This window comes from Dendrobates tinctorius, unplaced genomic scaffold (genome assembly GCF_039654945.1).
Source record: "Dendrobates tinctorius isolate UK_male_01 unplaced genomic scaffold, ASM3965494v1 ptg000455l, whole genome shotgun sequence".
Lineage (NCBI taxonomy): Eukaryota > Metazoa > Chordata > Amphibia > Anura > Dendrobatidae > Dendrobates > Dendrobates tinctorius.
This window is the reverse complement of record NW_027362117.1, coordinates 1,120,959-1,135,523: the sequence shown is the minus strand read 5'-3', so window position 1 is coordinate 1,135,523 and position 14,565 is coordinate 1,120,959. Positions and strand designations below refer to the sequence as shown.

General features: G+C 50.7%; 1 protein-coding gene across 1 annotated transcript in view; it reads right to left on the bottom strand.

Annotated features, from left to right (window-relative positions):
- Nucleotides 1–14,368, bottom strand: part of LOC141077470 (osteocalcin-like) — a 30,933-nt gene extending 16,565 nt beyond the window's left edge. Inside the window, exon 1 of the mRNA XM_073564411.1 lies at nt 14,215–14,368. Coding sequence (XP_073420512.1) covers nt 14,215–14,275 — 61 coding nt within the window. The 5' untranslated portion in view covers nt 14,276–14,368. The remainder of the gene's footprint in view (nt 1–14,214) is intronic.
- Nucleotides 14,369–14,565: the final 197 nt, after the last annotated feature.

Sequence of the window (14,565 nt, the reverse complement as noted above, 5' to 3'; positions counted from 1 at the left end):
GAGATCATTAAGGAGGTCAGCTTTGATCATTTTGTCAAAGGGTAAGGATCCGTCACGCATTGAGAATTGGCGTCCCATAGCACTTCTCAATGTGGACAGGAAGGTTTTGGCTAAGATACTTTTCAACAGGCTGGTGAAGTTTGCGCCGCGGCTGCTTTCAGAGGCTCAGAACTGTTGCGTTCCTGGCCGTAGCACTTTCAGTGCTGTTCTGGGTGTCCGAGAGGCCGTGGAGCAAGGCAGGGCGGGCCTTTGGAAGGGGTTCCTGCTGACCCTGGATCAGGCAAAGGCTTTTGACCGGGTTGACCACGAGTACCTCTGGTCCACTCTTTTGAGGTACGGTCTGCCTGGGGGGTTTGTGGACTGGCTTAAGACCTTATACGCTGGGGCTGAGACTTTCCCTCTGGTAAATGGGTGGATTGGACAACCTTTCGGGGTAGGATCTGGTGTCCGTCAGGGCTGCCCTCTTAGCCCATTGCTGTACGCGTTTGCGATCGATCCCTTCCTCAGAAGGATCGAGTGTGGACCGTTGGCGGGGGTGGGGATGGGGGGGTGGTGCCAGAGGCTATCCTGAGGGTAGTGGCCTACGCGGACGATGTCACCGTTTTTGTTTCTTCGCAAGAGGAGGCGATGGTGGTGATGTCAGAAGTGGAGAGCTACTCGGAGGCTTCCGGGTCCAAGGTCAACCAGGTGTGAGAGTCTCTGGCTGGGAGGCGGGGATCCCGGGTTTGATCTTCCGGACACCCTCCCCGAACCCCAAGAACATGCCAAAGTCCTAGGCATCGAATTTGGTCAGGGTGATTACCCCACGAAAAACTGGGAAGGCAGAATCAAAGGTGTCGCTCAAAAAGTGGACCAATGGAAGGGTTGGTCTTTGACCCTGAGGGAAAGGGTTGGCCTGTGCAAAGCTTTCCTGCTCCCCTTACTAATCTACCTGGGCAGCGTCTGTGTCTTGCCAGAGCCTCTCTGGACTCGGGTCTACAGTCTGTTCTTTCAGATGTTATGGGGGAATAGACTGAACCTACTCAAGCGGGAGGTCACTTACCGCACGAGGAGACTAGGGGGGTTGAATATGGTGAACCCCGTGGTGTTCCTAGTGAACACCTTTTTGAAGGTCAACGTGGCAAACCTCTGGAAAGAGAGGGCTCCTCCGTGGGTATTCTCCTGCAAGGGATGGTTTCAGCCTTTCTTCCAGGAATGGGAGACAGGGGGAAGATTGAAGGATCTTCGCACACCGCATGGGCATCTCCCGGCTTATGTTACCCCGGTTCTGAAGATGATACGCCGGTGGGGTCTGGGAATGTGGGAGGTGAGGTCCCTCCCGAGGAAACTCCTCGACATGCGGGTCTTGCTTTCGCATTTTCAGAGTCCATTGGTCCTCAAGGACTGCCCAAGTCGGGATCTAGAGGTTGGGTTGAGTTTGTTAAATTCTAATAGGATCCCCAAGAAGTACTGGGACTTGACTTGGCGCTGCTTCCAAGGTAAGTTGTATGTGAGGGACAATCTGAAGTACAGGAGCTCCGAGGACAGGAATTGCCCCCGTGAGGCTTGTGCTAACATGCTGGAAAGCATGGAGCACTTCCTGCTTCATTGTCCCTTTAATACAGAGGTGTACAACTTGGTGGGAGCTTCCATTGGTTGGCCGCGGCTGGCTACTCTGTCCTATGCCGAGTGGGCCTATGGAGCGTTCGGAGACCTCGGGAGAAGGGACAGAGTCACTTTATTTATAGTCAGCGCAGTGGTCAGGTACTTCACGTGGAACGCACGAGTTTTAGTTTCGACGCAGAGTAAAATCCTCCGTGTAGACGAAGTTTATAGCAGCATCCTAGGTGCCCTAGTGAAGGTCCGTTCTCTGGAGTATGAAAGACTGGGTGCCCGGAGGGCGGCCCATCTCTGGAGGGGTTTCTCCTTCGGGGTGCCTTAGTCCGTTAGTACTCCTATATCCTGGTGGTGGGCTGATGCCTTTTCACTCTAGAGTTTTGTTTTGAATTTCAGTCTCCTGAATAGAAGGTTTGCAAGCATCGAACTTGAGCCTTAAGTGGTGAGTACGTAGGTTATGTTCTGTAACGTTGGTTTATGTATATATTGTATATAGCGTAAAGTATGTATTGTATATAATAGAGGGTCTTAGTTAGGTTGGGTGGGGGGATTGGGGGGATGGGGGGTTTTCAACAGCGGTGATAAGAGACTGATCTGGCCTGGTCCAGGCCCCGCCTGGGGAAAAACTTTGGGGCCTGATCCTAGCTCGGAGAAATCCTGAACTTTGTGGCCAGAGCTGGATCAGGGGTGGTGGGATAGATAGAGTAGATGTGTGTTTTATATATAGTGTTAAAAAAAAAAAAAAAAAGGAAAAAAAATGAAAAATAAAAGGAAAAATATATAAATTTTGTTAATTTTGTATACTATGTTTGTAATTAGGTTTGTCGTAAGTGTGAATGTGGCGGTGTAAGGGGGAGGCAGTGAGGTAAGGCAGTGGGACCAGAGGGTATTAGGTGTGTTCTGGTGTCTTGTACAATATTCGGACTGGTGTCATATGTTTATATTGTATATAGTGTATATAGTATTGTATATAGGACGGTGTAAATGTAGTTCAGGGTTGTATATAATAGTGTGAATGGAGCTGGGTCGGGGGTTTTACATGATTTTATTTATTTATTATTTTAAGGGGGTACTGGTGTGATTATTGTAATTTTGTTCCTTTTTCGTTTTTTTTTTTTTTTTTTAGTTTTTAATTTCTTGTTTCTTTAATTTAATTTTCTTTTCCCGTTTTGTAGGTCGAGAATTTCCCTTATTGTTTCCATTTCTGGTTTATTTCTTTGTGTTTGTGTCTGATTTTGTCATATTGTTTCTGATTGGAGTTTTTGTTCTATGTTTGTTCTGTTGTGTTCTATTTTGTAACGTCGTGAAGGATTTTATAATAATAAAAAAAGACCTACAATCTATTACTCCCCGTTATCAGCCATTACTGGGGGAGGAGACTGTAGGACAGGAGACAACAATCTATTACTCCCTGTTATCAGCCATTACTGGGGGAGGAGACTGTAGGACAGGAGACTACAATCTATTACTCCCTGTTATCAGCCATTACTGGGGGAGGAGACTGTAGGACAGGAGACTACAATCTATTACTCCCCGTTATCGGCCATTACTGGGGGAGGAGACTGTAGGACAGGTGCCCACAATCAGTCACACCCTGCTGAGAGCAGCACCTGTCTTGTGAGCTCCAGGACTTCCAGGAGGAGGCCCAGAGTCTGCCTCTCTTCTCCCCAGGGAGAGGCAGGCTTCCTGGGAGCCAGGCATGGCTTCCCAGGCTTCTGTTCCCCGGTCTGTGCCGGCGGGGGACAGAGAGCAGCAGCAACCGGCCCAGGAGGGCGTGAGGAGATCTGGTCGGATGAGAAAGACTGTACCCACCTACTCCAACCCCGAGACGGCTCATCGTCCGCCCAGAGAGGGAGACAGGGGCACCCCAAGCCCCAGGAAGAAAAGCCCAGCAACATCATGGGGCGAGATGACCTCCAGCGAGTCCACGAGCTCCTTCTCCTCCCGAGTGGTCGCCATGTTGCGAGAGTACGAGGACGCCGGCAAAGCACTGACCGGGCTGAAGGAGCAGCTGCGGGAGGCACGGATCCTGAACACCCGTGCCTCTAACAAGGAAAGACCCGCGACCTCCCAGAGGTTTAAAGCCCTCAGAGATGAGGTGGTCCGGTTAGTGCTCCTCCGGGAGGGGATTGAGAAAAGCGCAGGTCCCTTCCTGGAGAGGTTTAAGAACCAGCGGCGGTTCTCTGAAATGAAGGGGTTAAATACCTCGGGAGAACTGCCAGCCGGCGTCCTAAGCGAGGAGGAGGAGGATGATGAAGTCGTGGCTGGAGTCTCTCGTGCTGGAACAAGCCAGGAGAAAGAGTCGCAGAGCCAGCAAGGAAGCGGCCTCCCGACACGGCAGAGGACTCCGACAACCCATGCTGGAGTGTCAGCGGAGGAAGAGGAGGAGTGCGGTCTGTTGAGGGAGATCAGAGAGCTGGAGTCTCCTGTGGACCTGACCAGATTCTCCTTCGGGGAGGACGAGCCAGCGGAGGAGACCAAAAAGAGGAGGAAGACAAAAAAGATGACACAGGAGGTGGTGAGTTACAAATATGTACCAATGTCTGATGTTACACCTACCACCTCCTGTGTAAACCCCACAAACCTAAAAGCACGGGCTCTGCAGTGGGTCCGGGGCATAGGCAAGGTGGGGAGAGGAGGAGGACGTCCGGCAATGCTGCCGTCTGTGCGGGGAACAGTGCAGGGGGTGAGGCTGTGGAGGTACTCACGGCGCCGGACATAGGGGACCCCGTGGAGTTTCCCTCCCTGCCTGCTGCGGCTAAGCCAGTTATCACCGGGGCCGAGGAGAGCGGGGGGGATGTCCACGCCGTTGCGAAAGGGGAACGGTGTGGGCAGACTACATCCCTGCTCACTGCAGCTGAGCCGGCCGACGCCGGGGCTGTGGGGGGCAGGGCCGAGGAGCATGGTGCTGCAAAAGGGGGGCGCACTGTTGTGACAGGGGCGCAGTGCGCCTCAACAGAGGAGAGGAGGCGCGCAGCTGAGACAGAGCCACAGGAAAAAAAAAATGCACAGCAAAAGCAGGGAACATCATCAGCAAGGAACACTGTGCGCTCTGCTGTGACAGGGGGACAGCATGCCCCAAAATGTGATACCAGCACCCCGAAGTCTGTGGCTACAGGGCAGGCAGCCCAGGACAATAAGGGGCACAGTGCTCCAAAAGAACTGCACAATGTCAGCACTGAGCTAATGAAAACGGGTGTGGTGCTGCACCGCTCCCCCGACCCAGCAGGTGTGAGTGCAGAGACTGCAGACACAAGGGAGGAGGGAATGGAGGTGACTGTGGAAGGTGCAGAGAACAGTGGTAATGGGGTGAATGATGGGAGAAGTAGTGGAGTGAATAATGGGAGTTGTGGTGCCGCAAACGTTGGGAGTATTGGTGGAGTGAATGATGGGACAGGTGGTGGAGTGAATGATTTTGTGCAGTGGATGATTTTGCAAACTCCCCTCTCCCGCTCTCTGACCACAATCTTCTTTCATTCTCTATAAAGAACTGCCTGGCTGCTCAGGTCACCCCCACTGTCCAGACTTATAGAAACACACAGGCCATTAACACCCAGAAACTTCTGAAGAACTTGCAGTCTTCATTGGCCCCTATCTCCTCCCTCTCATGTCCTGATTCTGCATTGAAGCATTACAATGAAACACTTCAAACTGCCCTGGATGAATTTGCACCCCCTATAAATAGAACACCACAACGCAGACGGCGACAACCCTGGCACACGGTGCAAACACGTTTCCTGCAGCGGTGCTCCAGGTGCGCCGAACGTCTGTGGAGAAAATCCAATCTACACGAAGATTTCATCCATTTTAAGTTTATGCTTAGAACATACAACACTGCCCTTCACCTCTCCAAACAAACCTATTTCAACACCCTCATCATCTCACTGTCTAATAACCCGAAACGTCTCTTTGACACTTTTCATTCTCTACTCAATCCAAGAGTACAGGCCCCAACCACTGAGCTCCGAGCTGACGATCTGGCCAATTACTTCAAAGAAAAAATTGACCAGATCCGACAGGAAATTATCTCCAAATCCCCTCATACCATGCACTGTCCTCCCTCCCCCACTGCATCTAACTCACTCTCTGATTTTGAACCAGTCACAGAAGAAGAAGTAAGCAGGCTCCTTGCATCTTCTCGCCCAACTACTTGCACCAGTGACCCATTTCCGTCACATCTCCTCCAGTCCCTTTCCCCTGCTGTCACCCCTCACCTAACTAAAATATTTAACCTCTCTCTCTCTTCTGGTATTTTTCCCTCCTCATTTAAGCATGCCATCATACATCCACTACTTAAAAAACCATCCCTCGACCAAAATTGTGCCGCTAACTATAGACCTGTCTCTAATCTTCCCTTCATCTCTAAACTCCTGGAACGCCTGGTCCACTCCCGTCTTATCCGCTATCTCTCAGAAAACTCTGTTCTCGACCCTCTCCAATCCGGTTTCCGCTCTTTACACTCCACTGAAACTGCCCTCACTAAAGTCTCTAATGATCTGCTAACAGCTAAATCAAATGGTCATTACTCCATGCTAATTCTCTTGGATCTCTCTGCAGCATTCGACACTGTGGATCATCAGCTCCTCCTCACTATGCTCCGTTCCATTGGCCTCAAGGACACCGTTCTCTCCTGGTTCTCCTCCTATCTCTCCGACCGCTCCTTTACTGTTTCTTTTGCCGGTTCCTCCTCCTCTCACCTTCCTCTTACTGTTGGGGTTCCTCAAGGATCGGTTCTAGGCCCCCTCCTCTTCTCCTTGTACACTGCCCCTATTGGTCAAACAATCAGTAGATTTGGTTTCCAGTACCATCTCTATGCTGATGACACCCAATTATACGCTTCTTCTCCTGACATCACGCCAGCCTTTCTAGAAAACACTGGCGATTGTCTAAACGCTGTGTCTAATATCATGTCCTCACTATATCTGAAACTGAACCTATCAAAGACTGAACTCCTTGTGTTTCCTCCCGCTACTAATGTACCTACACCCGACATTGCCATTTCCGTCTGTGGTTCCACTATTACTCCCCAGCAACATGCCCGCTGTCTTGGGGTCATACTTGATTCCGAGCTTTCCTTTGCCCCCCACATTCGATCACTGGCTCGCTCTTGTCATCTGCACCTCAAAAACATTTCTAGAATTCGACCTTTTCTTACTTTTGACTCTGCAAAAACTCTTACTGTTTCTCTTATTCATTCTCGTCTCGACTATTGTAACTCTCTTCTAATCGGTCTCCCTCTTACAAAACTCTCCCCTCTCCAATCTGTCTTGAATGCTGCAGCCAGGATCATATTCCTCACCAATCGTTACACCGATGCCTCTACCTTGTGCCAGTCATTACACTGGCTACCCATCCACTCCAGAATTCAGTATAAACTTATTACCCTCACCCACAAAACCCTCCATGGCTCAGCACCACCCTACATCTCCTCCCTTGTTTCAGTATACCACCCTACCCGCGCCCTCCGTTCTGCTGATGACCTGAGGTTAGTATCCTCAATAGTCAGAACCTCCCACTCCCGTCTCCAAGACTTTACACGTGCCGCGCCAATTCTTTGGAATGCACTTCCCAGGTCAATACGATTAGTCCCCAGTCCCCACAATTTTAAGCGTGTCCTGAAAACGCATTTATTCAGACTGGCCTATCGCCTCAACACATTAACCTAACCTATCCCTGTGTGGCAGAGCCAAAAATTTTACCATAACCAGGTTCCCAGCATCATGTTCCCACATGCTTTATGCATCCATTAGCCCTCTGTGTCTGTACTGTTACACACTTAACATTATGGCTGGTCCATACAATCAGGGCAACTGTTACCACCCACCTTTCGTGTCTACCTCTTTCCTCATAGACTGTAAGCTTGCGAGCAGGGCCCTCACTCCTCTTGGTATTTGTTATAATCTACTGTATGTGATTATTGTTATGCTGTAATGTCTATTGTCTGTACAAATCCCCTCTGAAATGTAAAGTGCTGCGGAATATGTCGGCGCTATAAAAATAAAATTTATTATTAATTTATTATTATTATAGGAGATGTGGTGCCGCAAATGATGGGAGTACTGCTGGAGTGAATGGTGGGAATAGTGGTGGAGTGAATGATGGGAGTTGTGGTGCCGCAAATGATGGGAGTATTGGTGGAGTGAATGAGGAGAGCAGCACTGGTGTTGGTGGAGGGGAAGTAGGTAGTGGTCCCACTGCCCCCCCAGCGGTGGCGAGGGCTTCAGCCCCTAGCTATTCGGGGGCTGTCACTGCTGGGGGTAGTAGTGCGCCCTTGTCTGGTGGCCCCGAGGACGGTGACTTGCAGCAGCGCTTCCTGGACGCCCTGAAGAAAGGGGAGAGTTCCATCAATGTAGAGGGGAGGGAGGTTGATCTGTCTTTCTGGATAGAGAGACACGGTCTTTCCGCCTTCCGAGATAGAGGGGCAGAGACTGTCTGGTCTCTGCCGACACCGGGGCAGAGGAGTAACCGTAGGAACGTGGCCCGTCTCCAGTGGGTAAGCAAGGATGCCTGTCCTGATCGGTCAAAGGTTGCTGAGCTCCTGCTGGGGATGGGCTTCGCGGCATACGACATCTTTGCCTTGATCCATCCCTATGGGACCTCCTACTTCGATGTCAGCTTCGTGAGACCGGAGGGCCTTGAGCTTTTTTGGTCTCGCCATGAGCTGGCTCGGGGTCGCCCCGAATGGCAAGGTTTCGTCCCTGTCGCAATATCCCGCCAGAACTCGGTCAGGAAGGTGACCGTTTTGACCAGTAACGAGTCACTTTCCTGCATGGACATCTCCACCTGGATTGGTCGATATGGCGACATCGTCGGCATTCCTGAGAAGACCCACGACGACCATGGTATCTGGTCAGGGGCCTGGACCTTCATGGTGAAATTGAAGGTTTCAGGAAACACTGTTACCCATATACCTTCCTCTACATTTTTGGGGAGGGACAGGATCCTGATTTTCTACCAGGGGCAGCCTAAGGTCTGTCACAGGTGCGGCAGCCCCACACACTTCAGTGCGCAGTGTACCACCCAGAAGTGCGCACTGTGTGGGGACCTTGGCCATCTCGCTGCTACCTGTGGCAGGATTAGGTGTAACTTGTGTGGTGACCTCGGTCATCCATTCAGTCGCTGTCCGCGTTCCTTTGCCAATGCAGTCCTGAAAGCGGCGAGTGAGGGACAGGCGAAAGCCGGGACTAATCTTGCCGGTGAAGGGACCAGTAGGGGCGGAGGAGGCAGGGAACCGGTGAGGAGCAAGCTGCCGCCATCCAACATCAGGCGGCAGGAGCAACGCCATGGGAACAGGGGGCAGGGAGTAATGACCCTAAACCCTGACCCAGGTACTTCACTTGCAGCTGAGGATCCTAAAGACAGCGAATTGAGTGAGGAAGTCAGGAGACTTGAAAGGGAGGAGCAGGCAGACGCCATGTCCTCCCAGGAACCCTCATCCGGTGACAGTCTGGATGAGGGAGAGGGGGAATGGTCACAACAAAGGAAAAAGGGTAACCGGAAAACAACCAAGGGTAGGAGTGGGTCCGGGTCTCGAGCCTCCGCTCTGGAGTGCGACCCCTCTGATTCTCTGGCCCTGATCCAGGTGCCATTGGAAGGTCCAGCCGCCCCCCCTCTGGTGGATCTCTCCAACCGGTTCGGGGCCCTCCAGGACTCCCCTGCAGAGGGGGAGGACAGGGGCCCGGAGCCGGAGGTAGCGGACAGGGATGTTGGGGCTCAGGGGGTCGCTGAGTCTTCTTCTCAGGGAGCAATTAAAGGGCCCTCTGGGGGGGGACTACCTCGGGACCACCAGACAAGGGCCAGAGTGTATGTAAGGAGAGAATGGATGAGTCTGTGTGTCTTAAGCGCACTAAAAGCTCATCATTGTCTGAGGAAGAGGGTGAAGCTGTTGGGGGTGGGAAGAAAAAGGCTATCTAATCCAATCAATCATGATGGCGGCACCCACACCGTTGACGCTGGCAACCATTAATGTTGCCAGCATAAAGTCAGAAGCGGCAAGGTACACGGCCTTTCATTTTCTCGGCCAACTTGATGCCGACATTTTGTTTTTGCAGGAGACCAGGTTGGCTGACCTATCAACCATGCATAAAGCAAGGAGGGAGTGGAGGCATGGGCCCTCCTACTGGTCTCTTGCGGCCGAGCCGTATAGCGGTGTGGCGGTCCTTTTTAAGACCGCAGCGGTTGAATGCAGACGATTAATTGAATTAGAAATGGGGAGATGCTTGATCCTAGATGTCTCCATGGGGGGACAGGAGCTTCGGCTCATTAACATCTACGGTCCCCAATCCAAGTGGGACCGCAAATGTCTCTTCTTGAAGATCAAACCTTTCTTATTTTCAAGTCGGCAGGTGGTCTTTGGAGGGGATTTCAACAACGTCACGAGACCCTGTGATAGAGGAGGTTCTGGGGACCGGCTGACTTATGATTGCGTCGCGCTAAACAGGATAGTAAGTGAGGCACGCCTAGTGGATGTCCACATCCGGCACAACACAGGCAGCACGGGATTCACCTTTTTTAGAGGTAGTCAGTGCAGGTCTAGGATAGATAGGTTTTATTTGAAGGAGGAAGCCGTCTCCTCGCCGTTGTCGGTTGTGGAGGTGGAGTTCTCCGACCACTGTTTGATTATGTTTTCTCTGAACGTTACAGAGACTCCTAGGATGGGAAGAGGTTATTGGAAGCTGAATTCATCACTCCTTGAGGAAGAAGCTGTAAGACGGTCTTTTGAGGATTTTCTTCAGAGCCAGGTACCACTGCTGGGCCTAAGTAACACTAAGTCAGAGTGGTGGGAGATGTTCAAACATCGGGTGGCGAAATTCTTCCGGCAACTCTCGAACCTCAGAAGCCTGAACAGGGATCGCCTGTATCAGAGCCTGAGGAGGAGACTCGAGCATCTTGTCTCGACTGGAGGTAGCCGCGAGGAGATCTCCGGTGTGAAGTCCTTGCTGAAGAGGTGTCAGTACGATAGGCACGCATCTTTGGTTTTTGAGAGGGACTACGGGAAGTACTACTCGCCCGACCCTTACAGAAGCTGCAAGATGTCAGTGAATAGTAAGATAGTGACGGGGCTGATGGACAGTACGGGATCCTTGAAGAGGTCCAGATCAGGGATCTTGGAGGTCGTCAGTTCATACTACTCACACCTCTTGGGAAGGAGGGAACTGGATCGTGACAGGATGTCGGCTTTCCTGGCTGAAGCTGTTCCGGAGCCAGGGGCTGACCTCTCGCTGGACGTTTTGGCAGAAGCGATCAAAGAAGAGGAAGTGAGACTGGCGATCGATGGGCTCAGGCCCAAAAAATCACCAGGTCCGGATGGCTTAACATCCGAGTTCTTTAGGACCTTTAGGGACTCCTTGGTTCCCCTCTTGACTCAGGTGTTTAATGAGTGTCTCTCCTCGGGCACCCTGCCGAGATCATTAAGGAGGTCAGCTTTGATCATTTTGTCAAAGGGTAAGGATCCGTCACACATTGAGAATTGGCGTCCCATAGCACTTCTCAATGTGGACAGGAAGGTTTTGGCTAAGATACTTTTCAACAGGCTGGTGAAGTTTGCGCCGCGGCTGCTTTCAGAGGCTCAGAACTGTTGCGTTCCTGGCCGTAGCACTTTCAGTGCTGTTCTGGGTGTCCGAGAGGCCGTGGAGCAAGGCAGGGCGGGCCTTTGGAAGGGGTTCCTGCTGACCCTGGATCAGGCAAAGGCTTTTGACCGGGTTGACCACGAGTACCTCTGGTCCACTCTTTTGAGGTACGGTCTGCCTGGGGGGTTTGTGGACTGGCTTAAGACCTTATACGCTGGGGCTGAGACTTTCCCTCTGGTAAATGGGTGGATTGGACAACCTTTCGGGGTAGGATCTGGTGTCCGTCAGGGCTGCCCTCTTAGCCCATTGCTGTACGCGTTTGCGATCGATCCCTTCCTCAGAAGGATCGAGTGTGGACCGTTGGCGGGGGTGGGGATGGGCGGGGTGGCGCCAGAGGCTATCCTGAGGGTAGTGGCCTACGCGGACGATGTCACCGTTTTTGTTTCTTCGCGAGAGGAGGCGATGGTGGTGATGTCAGAAGTGGAGAGCTACTCGGAGGCTTCCGGGTCCAAGATCAACCAGGACAAGTGTGAGAGTCTCTGGCTGGGAGGCGGGGATCCCGGGTTTGATCTTCCGGACACCCTCCCCGAACCCCAAGAACACGCCAAAGTCCTAGGCATCGAATTTGGTCAGGGTGATTACCCCACGAAAAACTGGGAAGGCAGAATCAAAGGTGTCGCTCAAAAAGTGGACCAATGGAAGGGTTGGTCTTTGACCCTGAGGGAAAGGGTTGGCCTGTGCAAAGCTTTCCTGCTCCCCTTACTAATCTACCTGGGCAGCGTCTGTGTCTTGCCAGAGCCTCTCTGGACTCGGGTCTACAGTCTGTTCTTTCAGATGTTATGGGGGAATAGACTGAACCTAGTCAAGCGGGAGGTCACTTACCGCACGAGGAGACTAGGGGGGTTGAATATGGTGAACCCCGTGGTGTTCCTAGTGAACACCTTTTTGAAGGTCAACGTGGCAAACCTCTGGAAAGAGAGGGCTCCTCCGTGGGTATTCTCCTGCAAGGGATGGTTTCAGCCTTTCTTCCAGGAATGGGAGACAGGGGGAAGATTGAAGGATCTTCGCACACCGCATGGGCATCTCCCGGCTTATGTTACCCCGGTTCTGAAGATGATGCGCCGGTGGGGTCTGGGAATGTGGGAGGTGAGGTCCCTACCGAGGAAACTCCTCGACATGCGGGTCTTGCTTTCGCATTTTCAGAGTCCATTGGTCCTCAAGGACTGCCCAAGTCGGGATCTAGAGGTTGGGTTGAGTTTGTTAAATTCTAATAGGATCCCCAAGAAGTACTGGGACTTGACTTGGCGCTGCTTCCAAGGTAAGTTGTATGTGAGGGACAATCTGAAGTACAGGAGCTCCGAGGACAGGAATTGCCCCCGTGAGGCTTGTGCTAACATGCTGGAAAGCATGGAGCACTTCCTGCTTCATTGTCCCTTTAATACAGAGGTGTACAACAGGGTGGGAGCTTCCATTGGTTGGCCGCGGCTGGCTACTCTGTCCTATGCCGAGTGGGCCTATGGAGCGTTCGGAGACCTCGGGAGAAGGGACAGAGTCACTTTATTTATAGTCAGCGCAGTGGTCAGGTACTTCACGTGGAACGCACGAGTTTTAGTTTCGACGCAGAGTAAAATCCTCCGTGTAGACGAAGTTTATAGCAGCATCCTAGGTGCCCTGGTGAAGGTCCATTCTCTGGAGTATGAAAGACTGGGTGCCCGGAGGGCGGCCCATCTCTGGAGGGGTTTCTCCTTCGGGGTGCCTTAGTCCGTTAGTACTCCTATATCCTGGTGGTGGGCTGATGCCTTTTCACTCTAGAGTTTTGTTTTGAATTTCAGTCTCCTGAATAGAAGGTTTGCAAGCATCGAACTTGAGCCTTAAGTGGTGAGTACGTAGGTTATGTTCTGTAATGTTGGTTTATGTATATATTGTATATAGCGTAAAGTATGTATTGTATATATTGTGTATAATAGAGGGTCTTAGTTAGGTTGGGTGGGGGGATTGGGGGGATGGGGGGTTTTCAACAGCGGTGATAAGAGACTGATCTGGCCTGGTCCAGGCCCCGCCTGGGGAAAAACTTTGGGGCCTGATCCTAGCTCGGAGAAATCCTGAACTTTGTGGCCAGAGCTGGATCAGGGGTGGTGGGATAGATAGAGTAGATGTGTGTTTTATATATAGTGTTAAAAAAAAAATAAATAAATAAATAAATAAATAAAAGGAAAAATATATAAATATTGTTAATTTTCTATACTATGTTTGTAATTAGGTTTGTCATAAGTGTGAATGTGGCGGTGTAAGGGGGAGGCTGTGAGGTAAGGCAGTGGGACCAGAGGGTATTAGGTGTGTCTTGTACAATATTCGGACTGGTGTCATATGTTTATATTGTATATAGTGTATATAGTATTGTATATAGGACGGTGTAAATGTAGTTCATGGGGTGTATATAATAGTGTGAATGGAGCTGGGTCGGGGGTTTTACATGATTTTATTTATTTATTATTTTAAGGGGGTGCTGGTGTAATTATTGTAATTTTGTTCCTTTTTTGTTTTTTTTTTAGTTTTTAATTTCTTGTTTCTTTAATTTAATTTTCTTTTCCCGTTTTGTAGGTCGAGAATTTCCCTTATTGTTTCCATTTCTTGTTTATTTCTTTGTGTTTGTGTCTGATTTTGTCATATTGTTTCTGATTGGAGTTTTTGTTCTATGTTTGTTCTGTTGTGTTCTATTTTGTAACGTCGTGAAGGATTTTATAATAATAAAAAAGACCTACAATCTATTACTCCCTGTTATCAGCCATTACTGGAGAGGAGACTGTAGGACAGGAGACTACAATCTATTACTCCCTGTTATCGGCCATTACTGGGGGAGGAGACTGTAGGACAGGAGACTACAATCTATTACTCCCTGTTATCAGCCATTACTGGGGGAGGAGACTGTAGGACAGGAGACTACAATCTGTTACTCCCAGTTGTAGGGATCTCCCTGCCCCCACGATCCTGGCTTTCTTTAAGCGCTGTACTTTCCTGTGACTGCTCCTTTAATATCAGCGTTTCTCACCTTTCAGGGAGAGGCATCCGGCCATTATCCCCAGCAAGGAGAGGACAATCAGCTTCTTCATGGCGATCTGTGTCACTTTTCCTTGCACAGCTGTGATTTGCGTCCTCCTTATCTGCTGTCTGCTTTGTATTATGGCTTCTTATATAATAGAGGCTTTTATTCTTTGTTCCCATAGCCAAATTCTTGGGGTGTCAGCTCATTCTTGGATGGGGTTATGGATGTCTTGGCCTATCAGCCGTGTTCATAAAGTCACACAGTTTCTGGGCTCGGGATCCTGCCGCTCTCAGTATCTAGCGGGAGTGCAGAATTTCATGTATCGCTATCAGTCAGATCCGTCCTAAGGGCTCATAC